Below are 21,995 nucleotides of genomic sequence, written 5' to 3'. Positions count from 1 at the left end.
ATCGAACTGATCTGCTTGTGCAGTTGCGTGTAAAAGTGGAAATGGATTGGACCACTCACAGTACACAGCTAAAGGCTGGTCTCTCATGTTTGTCAAATATTTTTTTAAAGATAGGAACACAAGGTCATTACACAATTTTCAATACTTTGCAAACAGTGTTATTGTGTTGAGTTTTTGAAGCTCACCGCTTCTCTACCTCGGTGTGCTCGCCTTTTTAACAAAACCATGACTTCTCTAAATCGTCATTAATCAATTAATGTGAAAGGCTAACTCTGGGATTCAACTACAAACATGTATTGATTCAAGAACAGAATAAAACATCCTCAATAGAGACTTTGAAACATACTTTTACAAGTTTTGATTCTTTAAAAAAGTTATGATGTGTATTAACAAAATAAATAATAAAGTAATGACTCTTACCACAATAAAGGCAAAAACATAGAATTTTGTGAAACCTTTTTTAATTTTTGTACATCTTATTTGCATCCTTGTCCAAATCTGTTAAAAAGACGTAGTCATGGCTTTAGATAGATAATGGGATATACTTAGATCTTTTTTGCTAGAACTTGTCAGGAAGGCCAGCAGTGTGCTGGGGTGTCCACTGGATACGGTGGAGGTGGTGGGAGACAGGAGGATGATGGCCAAGCTATCATCCCTGATGAACAACACCTCTCACCCCATACAGGACACTCTGGCAGCTCTGTGCAGCTCCTTCAGCCACCGGCTGCTTCACCCCCGGTGTGTGAAGGTGAGGTACCGCACGTACCTGCTGATCTCTCTTCCCATAACAAATAGAAATGCCATCCCTCAAAGTTGTCACCATTAACACTAGAGGCCTCAATGACCCTATTAAGTGTCAGTCCGTTTTCAGTTTTCTGCACAGAAGTGGTGGTGATATATTTCTACTACAGGAGTGCTCTATCGGATTTAAAGACAATTACAAACTATTTGAAAACAGATGGCTATATGGACAGTCAGTATGGTCAGGAGACAATAAAAACAGAGCCTCTGGTGTGGCAATCCTTTTCAATGGTAACAATTTCCATATTCAAAGGGTTGAGAGGGTTATAGATGGTAGACTGCTATTAGTCGATATAGAAGTGAATGGAACAAAACTGAGGGTTTTAAACACCTACTGCCCAACTGAGACTCAAGACCGCTTAGCAGTGTTACAGTCCATTAAAAACTTATCTCATTGTGGGAGGGAAGCTATTATTGGGGGAGATTTTAACTGCATTGTTGACATAGCAGACAGAAGATCCACCTCTTTGGTGAAACTAGATGCTAGTTCCCACACACTCCAGGGCATTATAAAAGACTGTAAACTTGTTGATACTTACAGAAGGATAAATCCGTCAACGCCAGGGTATACTTTGACCAATGGGAAAACATTCTCGCGTATAGACTTCTTGTTTACCACACCAGGAGCCACACCGCTTAACTGCACAATTGAACCAGTCCCCTTCTCAGACCACCACAAACTCACCTGCACGCTAGAAATGAATAGCTCATGCAGGACGGGACTAGGCAACTGGAAACTCAACACAAGCCTACTAGACAACCAAGAGGTGGTGACAAGGTACAGGGACAACCTTAACCAATGGCTCACCCTACAGCCTTTGTTCGACTCCTCGGGAGAGTGGTGGGAAGATGTTGAATGTAAAACTAAAAGATTTTTTATGGCTGAAGGTAAGAAAGCAGCTGCAAAAAAACGAGCTCTTCAAAAAAGACTGCAAGCAAAGTTGCAACGATACTATGTCCTTTTACTTTCAGGTTTCGAGGTGAATGAAGACATAGCAAAACTAGAAGATATGAATAAGTTGTACAATGAAAAAAGTAAAGGTGTGCTCACGAGGAGCAGGGTGCAACACCTAGAAGAGAACGAACAGTGTACTCACTATTTTTTTAATAAACTGGGCAAGTCAAGGCACTGTATAGAAAGCGTGTTGGATAGAGACGGAAGAGAGGCTAGCGATCCTCAAGATGTATCTGAAATTGTCAAGACATTCTACTCTGATCTTTACCAACACAGAGCCACATCTGAACAGTCAGTTAGCTTCTTTTTGTCTCATTTAACCACAAAACTCAACAATACAGAAAAAGTTTTCCTTGACAGAGACTTGACAATCTGTGAGTTAACAAAAGCTATGCAGAGCATGCAGGGTAATAGATCTCCAGGCCTGGACGGCTTACCCAAAGAGTTTTATAACACCTTTTGGGACCAGATAAAAGACCCATTGTTGCAGGTGTACAAGGAAAGCTTACTTAGAGGTACTCTACCCACTTCTTTACGAACTGGCTCCATCTCCCTTCTTTTAAAAAAGGGAGATAGGAAGGACCTTAAGAACTGGAGACCTTTGACCCTTTTAGGAGTAGACATTAAGATACTGTCAAAGGCCCTTTTTTTCCGAATGCAACCAGTGATTAAACAGTTGGTTGGTGTGGACCAAACATGCGGAGTTAAGGGACGATCGATGTCTGACAATCTTGCTTTGGTCAGAGACTCTTATCTGTTCGCCCAAGATCGCGGCCTCCAACTTTGCATCTTGGGGCTGGACTTGGAGAAGGCTTTTGACAGTATCAGCCACCAGTTCTTTAAAGCCGTGTTGTCACAACTACATTTTGGGAATACATTCAGAACATGGGTGGATTTGCTATATACCGACATTGCAAGCTCCGTTTCAATAAATGGAGAAAATACACCCCTTTTCGGTGTCAATTCGGGTTTTCGACAGGGCTGTCCACTTTCCCCTTCCCTGTTCATCCTCGCCATCGAGCCCCTTGCATGTGTTTTAAGGCAAGAGAAATATATCAGAGGCCGTCAAATGCCAGGGGGAGCAGGAAAACAGGCAAAACTCAGCCTGTATATGGACGATCTAACGCTCATACTTACAGACAATAGGTCAGTCAGAGAAACACTGTTGATTTGTGACAAATTTACTGCAGCCTCAGGTACACAAGTCAATAAAACAAAGTCGGAAGTTCTCTACATGAACTGGAGAGAGCCCGTGGAACAAATAGGCCTCATAAAACAAAAAGATACAATCAAAATTTTAGGAGTCAAAATTGGAAAGGACATGGAAACAATCAATTGGGCATCCAGATTACCCAAAATTAGGGGAAAGGTCATCCAATGGCAAGACAGGGATCTTTCAATGACGGGGAAAGTCCTGGTTATCAAAGCAGAAATCCTTGCCTCTTTGACTTCTTTAGCAACCACCTTCCCAATCCCACATAAGTTCATGAGGACACTTAGAAAAATTATTTTTTCAATTTATATGGGGAGGGCAACATGAGAAACTAAAACGGGAAATAATGTACAGGCCTGTGGAGAAGGGGGGAAAAGGTGTCCCAGACATTGAATGTAAGCTAAAAGCAATGTTTGTGACCCCAATCATAAAAGCTTGTCTGATGCCCGATACAGCCTCAACTTGGGCCCCTTTTGCTACATTTTGGGTGGGGCGCGGCGTGCTTAGAGCATGGGGAAAAAGGCCACCTCAAACCATCCCATATGCGCAAACCTGGCCAAAAATCTTTGATACAGTGTTTTCATGTATAAGGTGTCAAGGTGTAACCCAACTCCCGTATAACAAAATCACAAGAACAAAAGTAGAACATGCTCTGTCCCCATTACATTCAAGGTTAACTCCTGTGGACACACTCAGTGAAAAAATCTCAGAAATAGTTTGGTTGAATGTAAATCAATCCATCCTTACTAATAACCACAAAGATTTAGCCTGACAAGTTGTAAATCAGTGTTTGCCAACAAGAGTGTTCCTTGAGAGGAGAAAATGCACCCTCAGTGCAAAATGCCCAAGGCCTTCCTGTGGTGACAGTGAAACACTATGTCACCTTTTTTGGTCATGCCCTGTTGCTAGAGGCGTCTGGTTACTTGTGTCACCATGGCTGCAAGCTTTGTATAAAATTCCTGCTTGCTATGATGATATAGCTTATGACTGTTTACAAAAGAATCCAACAGCCAAGGGAGATAAATGGTGGGCTGTCATTAACTGTGTAAAAGAAAGTCTGTGGAAAGCAAGAAATGTATGGGTTAAGAGAAGATACTGTATCCCACGTAAAATGGTTGTAAGATCTATGTTAAACATCTTTAACGATTATATGTTAAAAGACAGGTCAACAACAGAGAAAAAAAGAAAATTGTTAATGTGGAGAGTCCCCCAAACTCCTTTATTTTTTCACCTATTTTGATAATGTATAGTTCAATCTAGTGGGGATCAATAAAAGGGATGGTGAAGTTTTGTTTTTGATGTTATGTGAACCTAAAAAATGTGGATGCTACTGTCTCTAAATTATGTGTCTTTTTGACCTAAAAATTACCCATGATGTCGAAAAAAAAAAATGTTCTTTGGTAAATTATTTATTTTTTTGATGCAGTTGGACATATTAATTGAGAAAAGTTGTATTCGTAGTTATGAATGTGATCCTGAAAAGTATGATGTCATTATGCATTGACTGAAGTCTATATCGTTGATGTAACACATGTACTGGACTTAATAAACGTCTAAAAATTGAATTGAGGTACCGCAGGTCCTTCCTTCCAGCTGCTGTCAGGCTGCACAACCAACTCTGCTCCCAGCAGACCACATGACACATGTGCAATACAATACACTGTGCAATTATAGCTTTAATAGTTTTTCTGTCTGTACATATAATATTTCAGTTATTGTGGATTTTTATTGCTTATTTATAATACTTGTTTTTTATTTCATTTTATTTTTATCTTGTCTTTCTTTTACTATGTCTCTTGGGGCGGCTGTGGCACATGAGGTAGATCGCTTGTCCCGTAACCACAAGGTTGGTGGTTCAAACCCCTCTACCGGCAACATGCCGAGGTGTCATTGAGCAAGACACCTAACCCCAAGTTGCTCCCCGGGCGCTTCATTGCAGCCCACTGCTCCACTGGGATGGGTTAAATGCAGAGAAATAATTTCCCCATTGTGGGACTAATAAAGGATTGATTATTGTGTGCACTTTAGCCTACGCTGCTGTAATCCTGCAAATTTCCCCGCTGCGGGACTAATAAAGGATTATCTTATCTTATTTTAGCTTATCTTCTTTGACTTAGAACTTGCAAACACCCTCTGACCTTGATAACTATGAATTTTATACAGACATGGTGACCCACTTTGTTTTTATATTCATTTATTTGTTGGAAGATGGTCACATATTATGCAAGCTAGTTTTCAGTTCCGAGTCAGATATGTGATCTTTGATTGTGTTGTCTCAGAGAGAACGAGGAGGCCGTTGATGCTTTGGGCTAATGCTGAGATGAGTAACGGTGGGAGCGGATCAGCGAGGCTCAGCCAGGATCCTGAACTCCTCCGGGGAATAGGTGAACCCATTCACACCCTCCAAGCTGGGCATTTCCCCGGGAACAGGAGAGAAGGTGAAGCGTTGGAGGAGAGAAGTAAAGAGAAGGAACAGCTCCATCTTGGCCAGGTGCTCCCCTAAACAGACACGTTTACCTGAAGGGAAACAGTCGACAGCAGCTTCAGGTTACTGGACTCCTAAAGCAAGTCTCACTATCATGAACTACTGTATGTTGGCGGTATGGTGTTGGTGCTAGCAGTGAGTCCTAAAACCAACAATGAGTTATTATTTTTGCACTTCCGGTTCCCTTCATCTCAAATAAATATGGTTTTGGTTTAATGCAAGAAATAAGGAATATGGTTGACACAAGCTTAAGAGATTTTAACATTCAGTAAATATCCTAATAAGGAATTTTGAAGCTCAATGTGTCTTAAAAAAGACGGTTGCTAACGAGGGGCTAAACGAGATGACAAAACGTCATCATGCTAACTAGTTTACCTTTACTGCCTCATTGTGCTCAGGCGGTGTTCATTTGTGAAGACTGTCTTGCAGAGAACAATGTGTAAGTGTTATAAACTTGCATAAATCCAAATGCCAACGGAAAATTCCATTGGCTTTTTGTGAAGTGCACCAGTGCAATGCTAACTTCAGGGTTGGCTTACAAAAATACGTCATCCCTGCAGTAGAGTATCACTGAAAGTGTATCAAGCAAACCTGCTGAAAACGGTAAGAAGGCCTCTCTTCTGCGGAACTGGCCCTCTGAATCCAAGAAATGCTCAGGATTGAAGATATCTGGAGTCTCCCACTCGTTCTTATCAAACAGCACAGATGCAAGAATTGTATTTATAGGCGTGCCCTGGAAAAAATAAGCGTGAGATGTTGATATCAGCCGTGAATTAAATAACTTCAATATGTCATTCATATCTGGGTGTGACTGGTAAATAGTCATTTACTTTGGGAATAAAGTAACCTCCCACTGTTGCGTCTTTATTGGCCATTTTGGGGAATCCCATGGGAACGATATTTCCAATCCTTTGAGTCTCGTGGATAACAGCGTCGGTGTAAGGCATGTTGGGTCTGTCGGTCATAGTGGGCTGACGAGACTGTCCGACTACTCTGTCTATCTCTGCCTGGACTTTCTCTGAGTGAACAAGCAGAGTCATCGGACATTATGCAACTTGAAAGAGCACAAAACCATGAATAATCTTAATGAGAGTACTCTTGTGCTCAATGTTATTGATTACATACTAACCCTGTATCTCTGGGTGGTGCAGCATGTAGACGAGGGCCCAGCGTAAAGTGGTAGCACTTGATTCGGTACCAGCCTCAATCAGGTCTAGGTTGCAAACCAGCAGGGTTTCAATGTTGAAGCCAGCCTGGGGATCCTCCTTGTTCTGGCAAAGTCATACATTGTGCTGTGCTGTCAAATGCTATTATTTAACAGTTATCATTTACTGGATAGTGGACTTTCTTTTAAACTAATTTAACTCATACTTTACCTAGAAATCATGAAGAGTGTGTTTTAACAGCATGGCTCATTGAAACTCTTGGTTCATCATTACTGCAACAACTGATGGTGTATGTAGACACTTTGTGTGTTTTTAGGGTGATTGTGTGATTCATGCTTTGAAGTAGGGGGGATGTGGCATGATGGTTGACCAGCTAGGAATATCTTTAAGCAATTTTGATAGCAAACAAATCAAACAACAAAAAAAAAAAGCGAATTAATTGGACAGATAAGCCATTATTCACACAAATGAGATTGTGGTGGACATTTTGTATACGAAGGTTAAGGAGACCCCTGACACTGAGCTTTTGCCCGGTAGGCCCGTTCAGAAATCCATCAATGCCCATCACCAATATTGCATTTTAAATGGATCTGTTAATGGCTGGTATAAACTGGAGGTATGATTACGTCAAGCAAAAACAAGTGCATATGGGCACCTGCCGATTGTTTTAAAGTGGCCCTATTATGCTTTTCCACCTTTCCCCTCTTCTTTAGTGTGTTATATATATTTTTGTACATGGAAAAGGTCTGTAGAGTGTAAAACCTGAAGTCCACGCCTAAAAGGAGTTACCCTCCCCCTCAGAAGCTCCTGAGCTACCTGAAACGGCTCCATTGAATTCTCTCTTTCACTTCTGTAACTTTATGAGGTCATAATGTAACTTTATGAGGTCACAATGTAACTTTATGAGGTCACAATGTTACGGAAGTGACGTAAAACTCCTTCCTGCTAGTTTGGCCCGCAAACAACAAAAGAGAGAGACAGAGCTGAAGCCCCGGAGGAAGAGTTTTTTGAAATGTGAAACGTTGACCAATCACAACAGAGCGGGCAAGCTGACCAATCAGAGCAGACTTTGCTTTCTTGGGGGAGGAGCAAGCGCTTAAACGGAGCGTTTCAGAGAGAGGGTGAGAAGAGGTGCTGCAGGACAGCCAGGATGAGACAAACAAGGAGGATTATGAGCATTAACGCATGTAAACATGTTGTAACTGTAACTTGAGATAAAAATATGCACCCGGAAAATAGCATAATAGGGCCTGTTTAAAACAAATGTGAAAAATTGAGTATTATCCTTTGCCAGGATTCCAGGGAGCTTCACCAAAATATCTTACCTTCTCCATCTCTACCAGGTATGCATCGATAAAATCCCGAGGGTCATCAGGGTTCCACTCCTCCTGGTGCTTCTCTACTTGCTTTTTCAGGAAAGCCATGATCTGCTTGTAGTTGCCGAGGACAGTCTGGTGAGGTCCCGGCAGGTGCTTCAGCAGGCTAGGGAAGACATCGTACAGCTGTTGATGGGACACATTCACAGATCAAGTTATGGAACCAACAGTTTGTTTTGTGATCACAGCATGGTAGTTGAGGGAGATCGGGAGTTACCTGAGTCAGAGGAGAGCCAGCGAGCACAACGGCCTCATTGTCCAACTCCAGAAATCTACGGAAGCTTTGATCACTGTATTCAAAGCGATGTCCGAAGAGCACAGACGAGATGATGTTACTCACTGCAGTCACTATAATGTAGTGGGGGTTAAATGGTCTTCCTGGGGATATGACAAATGCAATTCAACTGATGATAAATATTATTCGGATGTAAAAATCAATCACGTGTACTAACAGGTGAATTGACACTTGCCTTGTTCCTCCTTGAAAGCTTCAGAGAGGAAGTTAGATTCCACTTCGATGTTCCTTTCCAGCGATTTCTGGCCCTGTCCGAAGTAACGCAGGTGAGTGTTGGCAAACTTCCTCTGCTTCTTCCACAGGTAACCATTGCTCAAAGCTATGCCTGTGGGAACATTAAATCAGATTATTGACAAAGCAAACACTGAACAGGTTTTAGAAGTCTGAGCAGCTATTGTCCTAACGTGGTGCTGCGGGTGAATTTGGTGTAGAAGCCAAAATATCAACACTATTCTACAATTCTCAATATTTGTCTCATGAGTTAGCTGACTGAGCCATGATTTTTAGTTAAATACTTCAACGCCACATTAATCAATTACCTTCAATTACCATACAGTCACGCTCTCACTGACATGTTCACGCATACTCACCAAGCCCCTTAAAGGTTTCGTGGAAGAGAGGGACAATAGGTCGATCAGCAAAGCAGTCTAGCTGGTTTACAAGAGCCTCCTTGACCATCTTGTGGCCCGTAATGAACACCATCCTGTCGCTGCCTTTCCTCAGGCTGAACACTGGACCATACTCCTGAGCAAGCTGCATTAAAAAAAAAAAAAAAAAGGAATAACTTTTCATAAGAGGGAATGTCTCACAAAGACTTTTGTATCTGTTGAATGTTTTAACTATATATTGGTTTGAAAAGGAGGCCGTTTTTATCAGGTTAATTGCTTAGGAATAGAAGACCATTAAATAAACACTTCCTGGAAAACTTTGAAGTAAAACCACACTGCAACCAGTACTGGAAAAGGTTGGAGTCCCTCTGCTATTGATGTTCATAATACGTTTGTTCCTCTGTGGTTTGTCTCATTTGATATATGTTCTTAAGATTTAAAATTAAATTAGCACATCTTTTCCATGTATTGATCTGCAGTTTGTGTAAACATGCTTATTATTTGGCATGTTTTTAGCATGTTTTTTTTAATTGTTTCATGATACTTTGAAAGCACACATCTATTTACGACCTGATTTTGAATACACTTTTATGGCTTTTTATAGCCATAACCTTTGCTCATTAATCTAAAGAGGTGTTGCTTTATTTTTTTACTTTAAAGTAGTGGAAAACACTACTAATAATAATAAAAGACTATTAATAGTTTTAGAAGAAATACATGAACATGAAGCGATATCAAATTGTCAGTTTATTAAAATACACTTTTTAGTTGCAATCATATGGTGTTATTGTGTTTTTATTGGTAAACCTTTCTATAAGCCAAATTGCCCCTTGGATATTAAAGATGAACCCTTCTCTACTCTACTCTTGAATAATAAAGGGATACCATGCACCTCACCTTCGCCATTGTTTTAAAGTCCAGTCCTGTCAAGATATTTCCTAGAAAAGGTGCAGCCCAGGGTCCGGGTGGAAAGTTGTGTGGCTTCCAGTTTCTGACCACATCTGCCAGGACTAATATTACAAAACTTACCAACAGCCAGCCAGTAAAGTCCATACAATCAAAAAGTGCTTCAAAAATCATGATGCATATGTTTCAAAAGGCCTCCCTGTAGAATCTGTGTGCTTCCACAAGCGGAATGCTGGTGAGTCTCATGTCAACTGAGGGGAGGAAGCTTTGGGGGAAGAAGCCCAACATGAGTGTTATGTAACTCTGGTGGTGTCACTGTACCTCTGAAGTGAAAAACAAACAAGGGGGTGGAAACCTTCCAGCATGATGTAGAATGGGGTCATTGAGTTCTTTTAGTATCTTTACTTCAATACAACTTTGAATTAAAGATCTGTGTAGAACTGAATGCTTACTTTTATACTTCAGCAAAAATCTATTAATCTCATGAAACTGTCCTTGAAAATTATGACTAAAACATGTTTCACTGACTAAATCTTGTCCAAAACAAAACAAAACAAAACACTTAAGATAAGATAAGATAAGATAAGATAATCCTTTATTAATAATCCTTAAATGTGACTTTAAACCAGCTACAATTTCAATTGAGCTACTAGGACTACAATTAAACTTAAAACTACTTTACAAAATGCACACTGCACTGAAGGACACTCACACTTCTTCCTGTGTGTACGTTTTGTGCTTTTATTTTGAAGGTCAGACACGCACAAAAAAGGAAAGTCGTTATAAAAACGCCCATTTACTTTACTGAGCTCTTACTAGTCGTGCAAGCAAGGTTAACACCATAAAATAAATAAGTTTGCATTGTTAGACTATCAAATGGAGGCATTACACAGTGTACTCGGCTTGGAGTGGATGGACTGCAGGAGTGTTTTGATATTTCTCTGTGTTTTCCTTTTGTTGGTTGATGTTTTGAAGAACAGAGCTCCGCCAAACTTCCCTCCTGGACCGTGGGCTCTGCCTTTCCTCGGTGACCTTCACCGCATGAACCCCACCAGGTTCCACCTGCAGATTGGAGAGGTGTGTTTTTATTATTATCAGTATACAAACTGATGTGTCAAATAGTGTTACATTGATATGAACTAACCCTTAACACTCCTTAACCAGCACAGGGGGCGCTATCATTCTAACAGGAGGGAAACAGGTGAATGTAGAGGAGGTTTTAAATCATTTATTTACTGCTGGGTTGCTTTTGAATTTCCCCCCAGTATCAATAAGGTGTTATAAGTACCGATTATAAGTTATTTACTGATAATATTTTGTTATTTTTAAAATATATTTGAAAAAGCAACTACACAACTTGTACTTTGTAACTACAAATTACAATTTTTCCCTCTGACCTGTAAAGGAGTTGATGTATAAAGTATTTGAAGTAAAGTACAAGCACTTCACGATAGTACTTATGCACAATACTACAGAAAATGTATTAATTAAATATATTATAGTCAACGATAAAAATAATAATACATTTATTTATATAGCACATTTCAAAACACAGTTACAAAAAGCTTTACGATAATAAAAAAAACACATTTATAACACAAAAAGAATAAAACAAACTAAAAGCCAAAAACACATAATACAACCCATAGAGTAAAATTAATTAAATCACGGAAAAGCAATTATTTAAAAAGTGGGTTTTCCTCATCCCCTCACGCAGGTCATTTTAATCTCTTTAATTGCATCTCTTTGACCTTTGACCACCAAAATCTAATCAATTCATCCTTGCGTCCAGGCAGATGTTTATGCCAAATTTGAAGAAATTCTCCGAAGGTGATCCTGAGATCTTGCGTTCACAGAAATGGACCGGACAGAAATCCCTATCATCAGATGCGTTTGAATTATCGCTGGCTGTAAACTCAATCTAGTGACTGACAGCCACACATTGTTTTTCAAACATGCCATTAATTCCTAAAGGGTCAATAAATCACTACTGGACTTGCATTAGAAGAAGTTGACCCATTTCTTGAAAAATAAATTATGAAAAGAAAAAGGAAAAGAAAATGTATTTTGAGAAATAAGTTTGGGGTTTGGTTTTGTGGAACAACTTCGTAGTGGATTTAATAATAACTGCGTTTAGGTCACACATGCATTGATTTCCAGCCACAGGATTAATATTGTATTGTCCTTAAGGCCTAAAGCGTCTACTCTACATTTAGTATTGGAGGGGCCGTTGGTATGGGACATTTAATATTTAATATTGCTGCATTATTCAAGTAGCTGCAGTCACTTATTTCAGGGTGTAGTAGTGAAACAAGACATTATACCTCAAAATAACCACAAGGGAGTTTAGGATAGAAAGAGGAACACATTTAAGCTACAGTAGTCTGTAATGTCTACTGTGGCCCCTTCAAAGCTGGACTGACTCTTTTGTTGTCGACATCCTCAGAAAGAAGGTCAGCTCAGTGTTGAGCCCAAAACACCACTCTGCTCTCTGTGTTCAAGTTTGCAGCAAAATACGGAAACATTTTCAGCCTTCGGCTCTTTGGTGGACGGATCGTTGTCCTCAATGGCTACAAGCTTGTGAGAGAGGCCCTGGTCCAAAGAGGAGAGGACTACGTGGACCGGCCCTCCATACCGGTGTTTTCAGCCATAGCTGGGAACAAAGGTAGCCGGTTTTGCATTTTGTTTAAAGTGGCCCTATTATGCTTTTCCCACTTTTTCCCTCTTTAGTGTGTTATATATATTTTTGTACATGTAAAAGGTCCGTAGAGTGTAAAACCTGAAGTCCACGCCTAAAAGGAGTTACCCTCCCCCTCAGAAGCTCCTGAGCTCCCGAAACGGCTCCATTGAATTCTCTCCTTCACTTCTCTAACTTGATGAGGTCATAATGTTACAGAAGTGACGTAAAACTCCTTCCGGCTAGTTTGGCCCCCAAACAACAAAAGAGAGAGACAGAGCTGAAGCTCCGGAGGAAGAGTTTTTTGAAATGTGAAACGTTGACCAATCACAACAGAGCGGGGTAGATGACCAATCAGAGCAGACTTTGCTTTCTGGAGGGAGGAGCCAGCGCTACAACGGAGCGTTTCAGAGAGAGGGTGAGAAGAGGTGCTGCAGGACAGCCGGGATGAGAAAAACAAGGAGGATTATGAGCATTAACGCATGTAGGAACATGTTGGAACTGTAACTTGAGATAAAAATATGCACCCGGAAAATAGCATAATAGGGCCTGTTTAAAACATTGCTGCTAGTTATTATCATAATGACACCATATTAGGCATGTTTGCAGTATTATCATTTAGCTGTTGTTTAATGCTGTTTTGTGTCTCCCACAGGTCTGGTGATATCGAATGGCCATCAGTGGAAGCAGCAGAGGAGATTTGCTATCCGTACACTCAGAAACTTTGGTGTGGGCAAGAAGACCCTGGAACTGTCCATCCAGCAGGAGTGTCATTATCTCACTGAGGCTTTTGCCCTTCAGCAAGGCACTGAACAAATCATGTTTCTCTACAAAATGTTTTTGGTTTGTCTGTCCGTCCGTCCGATCCATTCTTGAGAAAGTGATTTATCAGGAACACAGTGAGGGATTTCTTTCAAATTTGGTACAAACGTTCGTCTGGCATCAAGGATTAACTGATTACAATTTGGTGGTCAAAGGTCACCCTCACAAACATTTTGGCCACAATTCAAGAATTTGCATGCTAATTATTACAATTGCACACAAATAATTATAATTATTATTATTTGTACAGCACATTTTAATCAGACTTTGAAGCTCAAAGTGCTGTACATTTAAAAATAAATAAAAAACTGAAAACCTTCCTTTTAGAAATAAAATAGATAAAAGTCATATGAAGAAAGCATGCATTTTGCAATTCAATTTTAAGTGTTATTTAAAGAATTTTAACAGATGAATAAGAACAGGAAAACATTTTACATTTAAAATGAAAAAAAAATTAAGTCTAATAGGATAAAATGATTAAGTGATGACATTTTTTGACAGCCATTAGATTTAAACTGCAACTTCACTGGTTGGCAAAGATTTATGTGTGATTTTACTTCAATTTTGCAGAACAGCATGCACCAACAGCATGGAGCATTGGCCAATACATATATTTTATTCCAACCTGTGTATCATTAATAACTAATATGTCATAGTACGTTTCATCCACCTGTGGCTCATCGTACATTTATCAATTTTTTTCTGGGTGTCTTATCTACATTTTGCATTTATTTTACAGGCAAGCCTTTTAACACCCAGTCACTGCTGAACAAAGCTGTGTCCAACATCATCTGCTGCCTGGTGTTTGGAGAACGATATGACTACTCTGACAAGCAGCAGCAGTTCATTCTTCAGACCTTCAATGAGTTACTCTACCTAGAGGGAGGCTTTTGGGCACATGTGAGACTTGTAAACAAGATGCAACGCACAGATATCTTTCTTAAATCATGTTTTTTTCCAGCCAGACCCCATATATCCAAAGTGTATTCTATTAACAGTTTTTTATAGAAAAACATAATTAGCATGACATTGAATACTATGTGGTAAACAGTGGTGGAAGAAGCTATCAGATCCTTTACAAAAGTAAAGTGATTAATACTACAATGTAAAAATACGCCACTACAAGTAAAAGTAAATTTAAACATGTTTAAAACACAAAATAATTATCGGTAAGACGTACTAAAAGTATCAAAAGTAAAAATAATCAAGTTCCCTGTCACTTATATATTGTTATATATTACATAATTAGATTGTAACCGCGTTAAAGTGTAACTAGTATTTTGCTGGTGGAGCTATGATCATAGTTATTGCTAGTTAGTCCAGTGCTGCCCAACATGGTGACAAGATAAATGTGAGGCATTGTGTGAGATGAAAGAAAAATAATTTTACCTCTCAGCAGATTAGGATTTTGTTTTTACAGTTCAAGTTTAAATCAAACCCCCTTGGTGTGGAAATGTCTCTTTATTGTAACTGCTTAACACTCATAAACACCGTAAAGTGTCATCATGCGCCAACTAGTCACTGCTTTTCATGCCAAAAAGGTTGAGAACCATTAGTTTAATCTTTAGCATTGAGTTATACTTTGAAAGCTTATCATATGTTTTTTTAATTTAAAATCTTGTTCTTAAAAGTACCCACAGCTGTCAAATAAATATAGTGGAGTAAAAAGAGATTTTTTAGATTTAATTTGTTTTTGTCTGTTTCTGTGTACCAGTGAGCGTAAGTAACCAGAGTCAAATTCATACGCATACATAGCGAATAAAGCTGATTCTGATTCTGATTTTCAGAATCTGATCTTCAGAATCTGATTCTAATTCTGAAAAGTGCATTAATTTACTCTTGAATATAAAAAAGAATGACGTAGAATAGATTTAAAATATTCAAGTCTGCAAATACCCCAAAAAGTACACTACATGTGTAAATGTACTTAGTTAAGCAAACAAAAAGTACTTAAAGGTGGAGTCAGCGTATCTGTACTTACAGGCTGACTTATAGGCCTTTTGTCATTGCAGACATTTTAACTTGTAACAATGACTTAGTTCTGTTCAACTGTCCCATGACAGTGAGACAGTAAGCCAGCACGCACAACAGCAGGACCCCAAAACTCAATCAACTAAATGGAATTCAGCCATCATTAATTTTATTATTTATACCTGTCCTTTTCAAACTGTGACAAAGCAAAATGTCTGCTGTGAAAAGAGGTCTATTGCAGGAAATGTGCAGGTGTATATAATGACACAAGGGACAGCCCTGTTGAGGAGGGGCAACATGAATAAAATCCTCTATCACAGTGTATGTCATTTTGCAAGCCTCCACCTGTGTTTATTGCCTTAAATCCCATATACCTGTCTTCATGCCCTGTAGCTTTATAACGTATTACCCTGGCTGATGAAGTGGCTTCCTGGACCTCACCAGAGGATATTCTTTCTGACACAAACCTTGGTCGACTTCATACAAAAAAAGATCCAAGAACACAGAGAAAGCTTGGACCCCTCCTCGCCGAGAGACTACATCGACTGCTTCCTCGCAGAGATGGGAGAGGTGAGCATCCGAACGTGTCTGCATTGTGTTTGTTCTCTTTTTTTTTGCATTTTCTAATGGAATATGTCAACTGATACTTGAAACCGTCTCTTGTGTTATTGATAGAAGGAGGACGAAGACGCTGGATATGATTTAAAGAATTTGTGTTTTTGTACTTTGGACCTGTTTGTTGCTGGAACTGAAACTACTGCGACTACTTTACACTGGGGACTTTTATACATGATGTACTACCCTCACATACAAGGTGAGTGAGTGTGTGTGTGTGTGTGTGTGTGTGTGTGTGTGTGTGTGTGTGTGTGTGTGTGTGTGTGTGTGTGTGTGTGTGTGTGTGTGTGTGTGTGTGTGTGTGTGTGTGTGTGTGTGTGTGTGTGTGAGTTATATCTGTCCCAACCCATTCCTGCATGGTTTGTAAGTGACTTGACTTGATCAGGGGTCACTCAAAGTTCGGGCCTGTGTTGTGTGAGGATGTGGTATTTCCCCAGTACACAGACTGTCACTGTTTCCTGTTTCCACTGTGTGCAGAGAGAGTCCAGGCTGAGATAGATGCTGTGGTTGGTTCATCCAAGCAGCCCTCTATGGCCGACAGAGACAACATGCCGTACACTAATGCAGTCATCCACGAAATCCAGAGAATGGGAAACATCCTTCCACTCAATGTGGTCCGCATGACGATCAAGGAAACCACCCTGGACAAGTACACATTCCCAAAGGTACACGGTGCTCATATGAGAAAGTATAGCTTCATATTTTTAGGTTTGCTTTGTTGGATTTTCTGACAGCATAGCTTTTGAATACTGTGCTTTGCGGCAACAAACTCAAAAACACACTCAAACCATTCTCTTTCAACTTTAATTAAAAAGGTAACCAAATCTGTAAATTGATTTTTATAATGTTTTTGTTAAGAGACAAATAAACAATGAGGATAATTACTTCCTGTAAGATAGAAGAAATTAGTTGAAAAAACTTTTAATATTAAGAAAATTATCAGAAATTATGTAGAATATACATACAGTTATTTATGATAACCTGTTGTATAAGTAATGGGCCTTACATGTACAAAACCACTGTTTTACTTTGGTGCTGCTGGTTATAAATTAACAGACACTTTACGCTTCATTAATGAATTTGATTAAATACAACAAATGTCATTTTAGAAGCTCTTCTTGGAGCATTTAATCATATTTCTTCATCTCAATCAGCCCAGTTGTCATGCAGTTTTAGTTTCCTTTTTCTATGGAGCACTTTCCGGTTTTCTTAATTGTCGAGTTTAATTTAGAAATAATTTGTCAACTGCTGTTTCCAAGGTAGAACCTTGATGTTCAACCCTGTAATCTGTTTATTCAGCTTTTTCCTTTTTGTTTATTAAACAATCTCACTAGAAGAAGTATTAAAAAAGAGAGATTTGTTTGACATCCTGTTTTCATTAATGGTATTTTCCCCAGGGCACCATTATCATGCCCACACTGATCTCGGTTCTACGTGATGAGTCCGTGTGGGAAACTCCGCACTCCTTCAACCCTCAACATTTTCTGGACCAGGATGGCAAATTCAGGAAGAGAGAAGCCTTCATTCCTTTTTCAGCAGGTTAGTCCGTAGTTACAATGCTTAAAAAATGTGTTATATGTTGTTTAAACCTTAAAGGGCTGCACAGATGAAAACAAAAAGATAAATATGATTGCTTTCCAGCAATCATTTGCCTGTAGGGCTGTACTGAATAGTTCCAAGCTTGATTGATAATGTTGACATTCAAATTCTAAATTAACATTTAAATCTTTTTTGCGTGTCTATTCATTCTGTTTAAAGCCGGTATTTCTGTACAGTTGCAGATAAAGATCAGGCTAGACTAATATTGCTAAATCAGTCTATAATATTATTCTACAAGTTGTATAATTAGATTCCAGTGGTGGCTGCTTAGGATTGTTTACGACTCAAGTGATCCAAGCATTTCCAATTAAATTAAAGTCCAAGAGTATGTATATATACAGCGGGTAAAATAAGTATTGACCATGTCACCATTTTTCTCAGTAAATATATTTCTAAAAAGGTGCTATTGACATGAAATTTTCACCAGATGTCGGTAAAAACACAAGTAATCCATACATACAAAGAAAACCAAACAAATAAGTTCAGAAATGAAGTTATGTGTAATAAAATGGAATGACACAGGGAAGAAGTATTGAACACGCTTACTGAAATTTATTTAATACTTGGTACAAAAGCCTTTGTTGGTAATGACAGACGCCTCCTGCATGGAGAAACTAGTCGCATGCGTTGCTCAGGTGTGATTTTGGCCCATTCTTCCACACAAACAGTCTTCAGATCTTGAAGGTTCCGTGGGCCTCTTCTATGAACTCTGATCTTTAGTTCTTTCCATAGATTTTCTATTGATTTCAAGTCAGGTGATTGGCTGGGCCATTCTAGCAGCTTTATTTTCTTTCTCTGAAACCAATTGAGAGTTTCCTTGGCTGTGTGTTTGGGATCATTGTCTTGCTGAAATGTCCACCCTCGTTTCATCTTCATCATCCTGCTAGATGGCAGCAGATTTTTATCAAGAATGTCTCGGTGCATTTTTCCATTCATCCTTCCTTCAATTATATGAAGTTTGCCAGTGCCGTATGCTGAAAAACAGCCCCACACCATGATGTTCCCACCTCCAAACTTCACTGTTGGTATGGCGTTTTTGGGGTGATGTGCAGTGACATTTGACCTCCAAACATGGTGTGTATTATGGCATCCAAAGAGTTCAATTTTGGTCTCATCTGACCAGACTATATTCTCCCAGTATTTCACAGGCATGTCTAAATGTTGTGCAGCAAACTTTAAACGAGCTTCAACATGCTTTTTCTTCAGCAATGGAGTCTTGCGTGGTGAGCGTGCATACAGGCCACGGCGGTTGAGTGCATTACTTATTGTTTTCTATGAAACAATTGTACCTGCTAATTCCAGGTCTTTCTGAAGCTCTCCACAAGTGGTCCTTGGCTCTTGGACAACTCTTTTGATAATTCTTTTCACTCCTCTGTCAGAAATCTTGCGAGGAGCACCTGGTCGTGGCCGGTTTATGGTGAAATTATGTTCTTTCCACTTCCGGATTATGGCCCCAACAGTGCTCACTAGAACATTCAGAAGTTTAGAAATCCTTCTGTAACCAATGCCATCAGTAAGTTTTTCAACAATAAGGTTGCTAAGGTCTTGAGAGAGCTCTTTGCTTTTACCCATCATGAGATGTTTCTTGTGTGACACCTTGGTAATGAGACACCTTTTTATAGGCCATCAGTTGGGACTGAACCAGCTGATATTCATTTGCACTGACAAGGGGCAGGATTGCTTTCAAATTACTGATAGATTTCAGCTGGTGTCTTGGCTTTCCATGCCTTTTTGCACCTCCCTTTCTTCATGTGTTCAATACTTTTTTCCTGTGTCATTCCATTTTATTACACATAACTTCATTTCTGAACTTATTTGTTTGGATTTCTTTGTATGTATGGGTTACTTGGGTTGTTACCGACATCTGGTGAAAATTGCATGTCAATATCACCTTTAGAAATATATTTACTGAGAAAAATGGTGACGTGTTCAATACTTATTTTACCCGCTGTATATATGAATCACTGTATTTAGTTTATTTATTCAAATTGAGAATTTTGTTAAGAATTTTCTTTTTTTTTAAGGGTGATAACATCATTGAATGTGATGACAGATATTCAAAGCTTCATTTGCAAAAGAAGCTTTGAATGCAAAACATAAAAATGGCAGCCCTACTGCCATTAATCACAGTTGGGAGGGGATCAGGTTTCATGTCTATTATTTGGTCGTTTCAATGGTACTGTGTTCTCTCAGGTAAGCGTGTGTGTCTCGGGGAGCAGCTGGCCAGGATGGAGTTGTTCCTCTTCTTCACCTCCATCCTCCAGAGGTTTACTTTATCGGCACCGGCTGGAGAGCAGCCAAGTCTGGAGTACAAGTTAGGAGCCACTCTCTGTCCCAAACCGTACCGCCTCTGTGCCGTACCACGATAAACCAGCAACACACTGAACAATCACACAATGAATCAATGTGTTACACTACATATATCTAGCAATACATCAATTTAACTATAATTCAGTAAAACCTAATGTAGACATTGGTTTTTTTTTCATCTTAATCAATCATCTTTTTAAAAATATTGGATGTTATTAATGTAACCTGCTGTATTCAAATATGCAATAAAATCCTTTCTAGCTTTTGAAATAAAATAACTGTTTACTAAATTCCTGCTTTGGAGTACAACGCCCGCATCACTGCTGACGCTGCACCGAACCGCCTGTCCATCTCCCGTTCCATTTTACCCTCACTCGTGAATAAGATCCCGAGATACTTGAACTCCCTTGCTTGGGGCAGTGACTCACTCCCAACCCAGAGGGTGCAATCCTCCGTTTTCCGGCAGAGAATCTGCCACTCCACAGGCACTGTACCCGACTTCCACCCGACACTGAAAGACACATGTCAGCCAAGACAGCCCAACAGTGTCCAGAGCCTTTAGTATCTCCGGTCGAATCTCATCCACTCCTGGCGCCTTGCCACTGAAGATCTTTTTGACTATCTCTATGACCTCTGCCAGGCATATGGACGAGTCTTCCCCTGAGTCTTCAGACTCTGCCTCTTCCACAGTGGTTGGGTTCAGGAGTTCCTCAAAGTGTGCTTTCCACCGCTCGACAATATCCCCAGTCAAGGACTCCAAGAAGGCTGCGTACTCTGAGAGAGACGACGGAGAAAATGTTATTGATAGAAGGAGGACGAAGACGCTGGATATGATTTTAAAGAATTTGTGTCTGTGCTTTGTGGCAACAAACTCAAAAACACACTCAAACCATTCTCTTTCAACTTTAATTAAAAAGGTAACCAAATCTGTAAATTGATTTTTATAATGTTTTTGTTAAGAGACAAATAAACAATGAGGATAATGCCTTCCTGTTAGGTAAGAAATTAGTTTGAAAAGCCATTTAATATTAAGAAAATAATCAGATATTATGTAGAAAATACCTACATTTATTTATGATAAGCTTTTGTATAAGAAATGGGCCTTACATGTACAAAACCACTGTTTCGCTGGTGCTGCTGGTTATAAATTACCAGACACTCTACGCTTCATTAATGAATATGACTAAATACAACAAATGTCCATTTAGTAGCTCTTCTTGGAGCTTTTCATCATATTTCTTCATCTCAATCAGCCCAGTTGTCATGCAGTTTTAGTTTCCTTTTTCTATAATTAATTGTTGAGATTAAATTAATAATAATTAGAAATAATTAGTCACCTGCTGTTTCCAAGGTAGTTAATTAACCTTGAAGTTCAACCCTGTAATCTGTTTATTTTTTGTTCATTAAAGCAATCTCACAAGAAGAAGTATTAAAAAAAGAGAGATTTGTTTGACATCCTGTTTTCATTAATGGTATTTTCCTCAGGGCACCATTATCATGCCCACACTGATCTCGGTTCTACGTGATGAGTCCGTGTGGGAAACTCCGCACTCCTTCAACCCTCAACATTTTCTGGACCAGGATGGCAAATTCAGGAAGAGAGAAGCCTTCATTCCTTTTTCAGCAGGTTAGTCGGCAGTTACAATGCTCTGAACATTTGTTATATTTTGTTTAAACCTTAAAGGTCTGCAAAGATAAAAAAAAAAAAAAAAAAAAGATAAATGCTATAGCTTGCCAGCAATCCTTTACTAGGGTTTTACCAAATAGTTATGAATTTAGTCTAAAGTTAACTGTGTTAAATGAAAACAGAAAGTGTTTCACCTATATCTGATTAATATGAGATAGCTCTTTACATAACAGAAAGAAGCACTCTGAGGTATTTTTCTTAAATTTAACCTTTATTGGAATTTCAGAATTGATACATAATAACATCAAAGATGAAAGTTCAAGCTTGAGGTCTTCTTTGATGTGAACACGCACCTCATCTCATCTCTGGGTTTTCCCTGTAAAGCTTTTGAAGTTAGGAATGGAAAAAAACAGCGAAATGGAAAGTAGCTTGAGAAAGTCTCAGTCTCTGCTTGCTTTTTTCTCAAACACAGTCGAGACTCTGGCTCTCTGAGGGAATATCAACATAAGCAGCAAAATGAGAGAAAATATGGGATGATTTTTTATTATGAAGTGACATCTTTAAGACTA

General features: G+C 39.2%; 2 protein-coding genes across 2 annotated transcripts; one reads left to right on the top strand and one right to left on the bottom strand.

The window, feature by feature from the left end:
• Nucleotides 1–5,146: 5,146 nt before the first annotated feature.
• LOC129094827 (cytochrome P450 2J2-like) lies at nucleotides 5,147–10,078 on the bottom strand. The gene is made up of 9 exons (XM_054603102.1): nucleotides 9,797–10,078; nucleotides 8,882–9,044; nucleotides 8,463–8,616; nucleotides 8,214–8,370; nucleotides 7,946–8,122; nucleotides 6,584–6,725; nucleotides 6,285–6,472; nucleotides 6,046–6,187; nucleotides 5,147–5,486 (listed from the first exon to the last, which is right to left on the bottom strand). Exons 1-9 carry the CDS (start codon nucleotides 9,977–9,979, stop codon nucleotides 5,311–5,313), a joined length of 1,482 nt encoding a protein of 493 aa, XP_054459077.1. The 5' UTR covers nucleotides 9,980–10,078; the 3' UTR covers nucleotides 5,147–5,310.
• Nucleotides 10,079–10,589: 511 nt separating this feature from the next.
• Nucleotides 10,590–21,211, top strand: LOC129094823 (cytochrome P450 2J4-like). Its single transcript, XM_054603098.1, has 9 exons — nucleotides 10,590–10,882; nucleotides 12,308–12,470; nucleotides 13,138–13,287; nucleotides 14,044–14,204; nucleotides 15,669–15,845; nucleotides 15,951–16,089; nucleotides 16,368–16,555; nucleotides 17,288–17,429; nucleotides 19,683–21,211. Exons 1-9 carry the CDS (start codon nucleotides 10,682–10,684, stop codon nucleotides 19,856–19,858), a joined length of 1,497 nt encoding a protein of 498 aa, XP_054459073.1. The 5' UTR covers nucleotides 10,590–10,681; the 3' UTR covers nucleotides 19,859–21,211.
• The last annotated feature ends 784 nt before the right edge of the window (nucleotides 21,212–21,995 follow it).

Source organism: Anoplopoma fimbria, chromosome 8 (genome assembly GCF_027596085.1).
Source record: "Anoplopoma fimbria isolate UVic2021 breed Golden Eagle Sablefish chromosome 8, Afim_UVic_2022, whole genome shotgun sequence".
Taxonomy (NCBI): domain Eukaryota; kingdom Metazoa; phylum Chordata; class Actinopteri; order Perciformes; family Anoplopomatidae; genus Anoplopoma; species Anoplopoma fimbria.
This window is presented reverse-complemented; position numbering and strand designations above follow the sequence as displayed.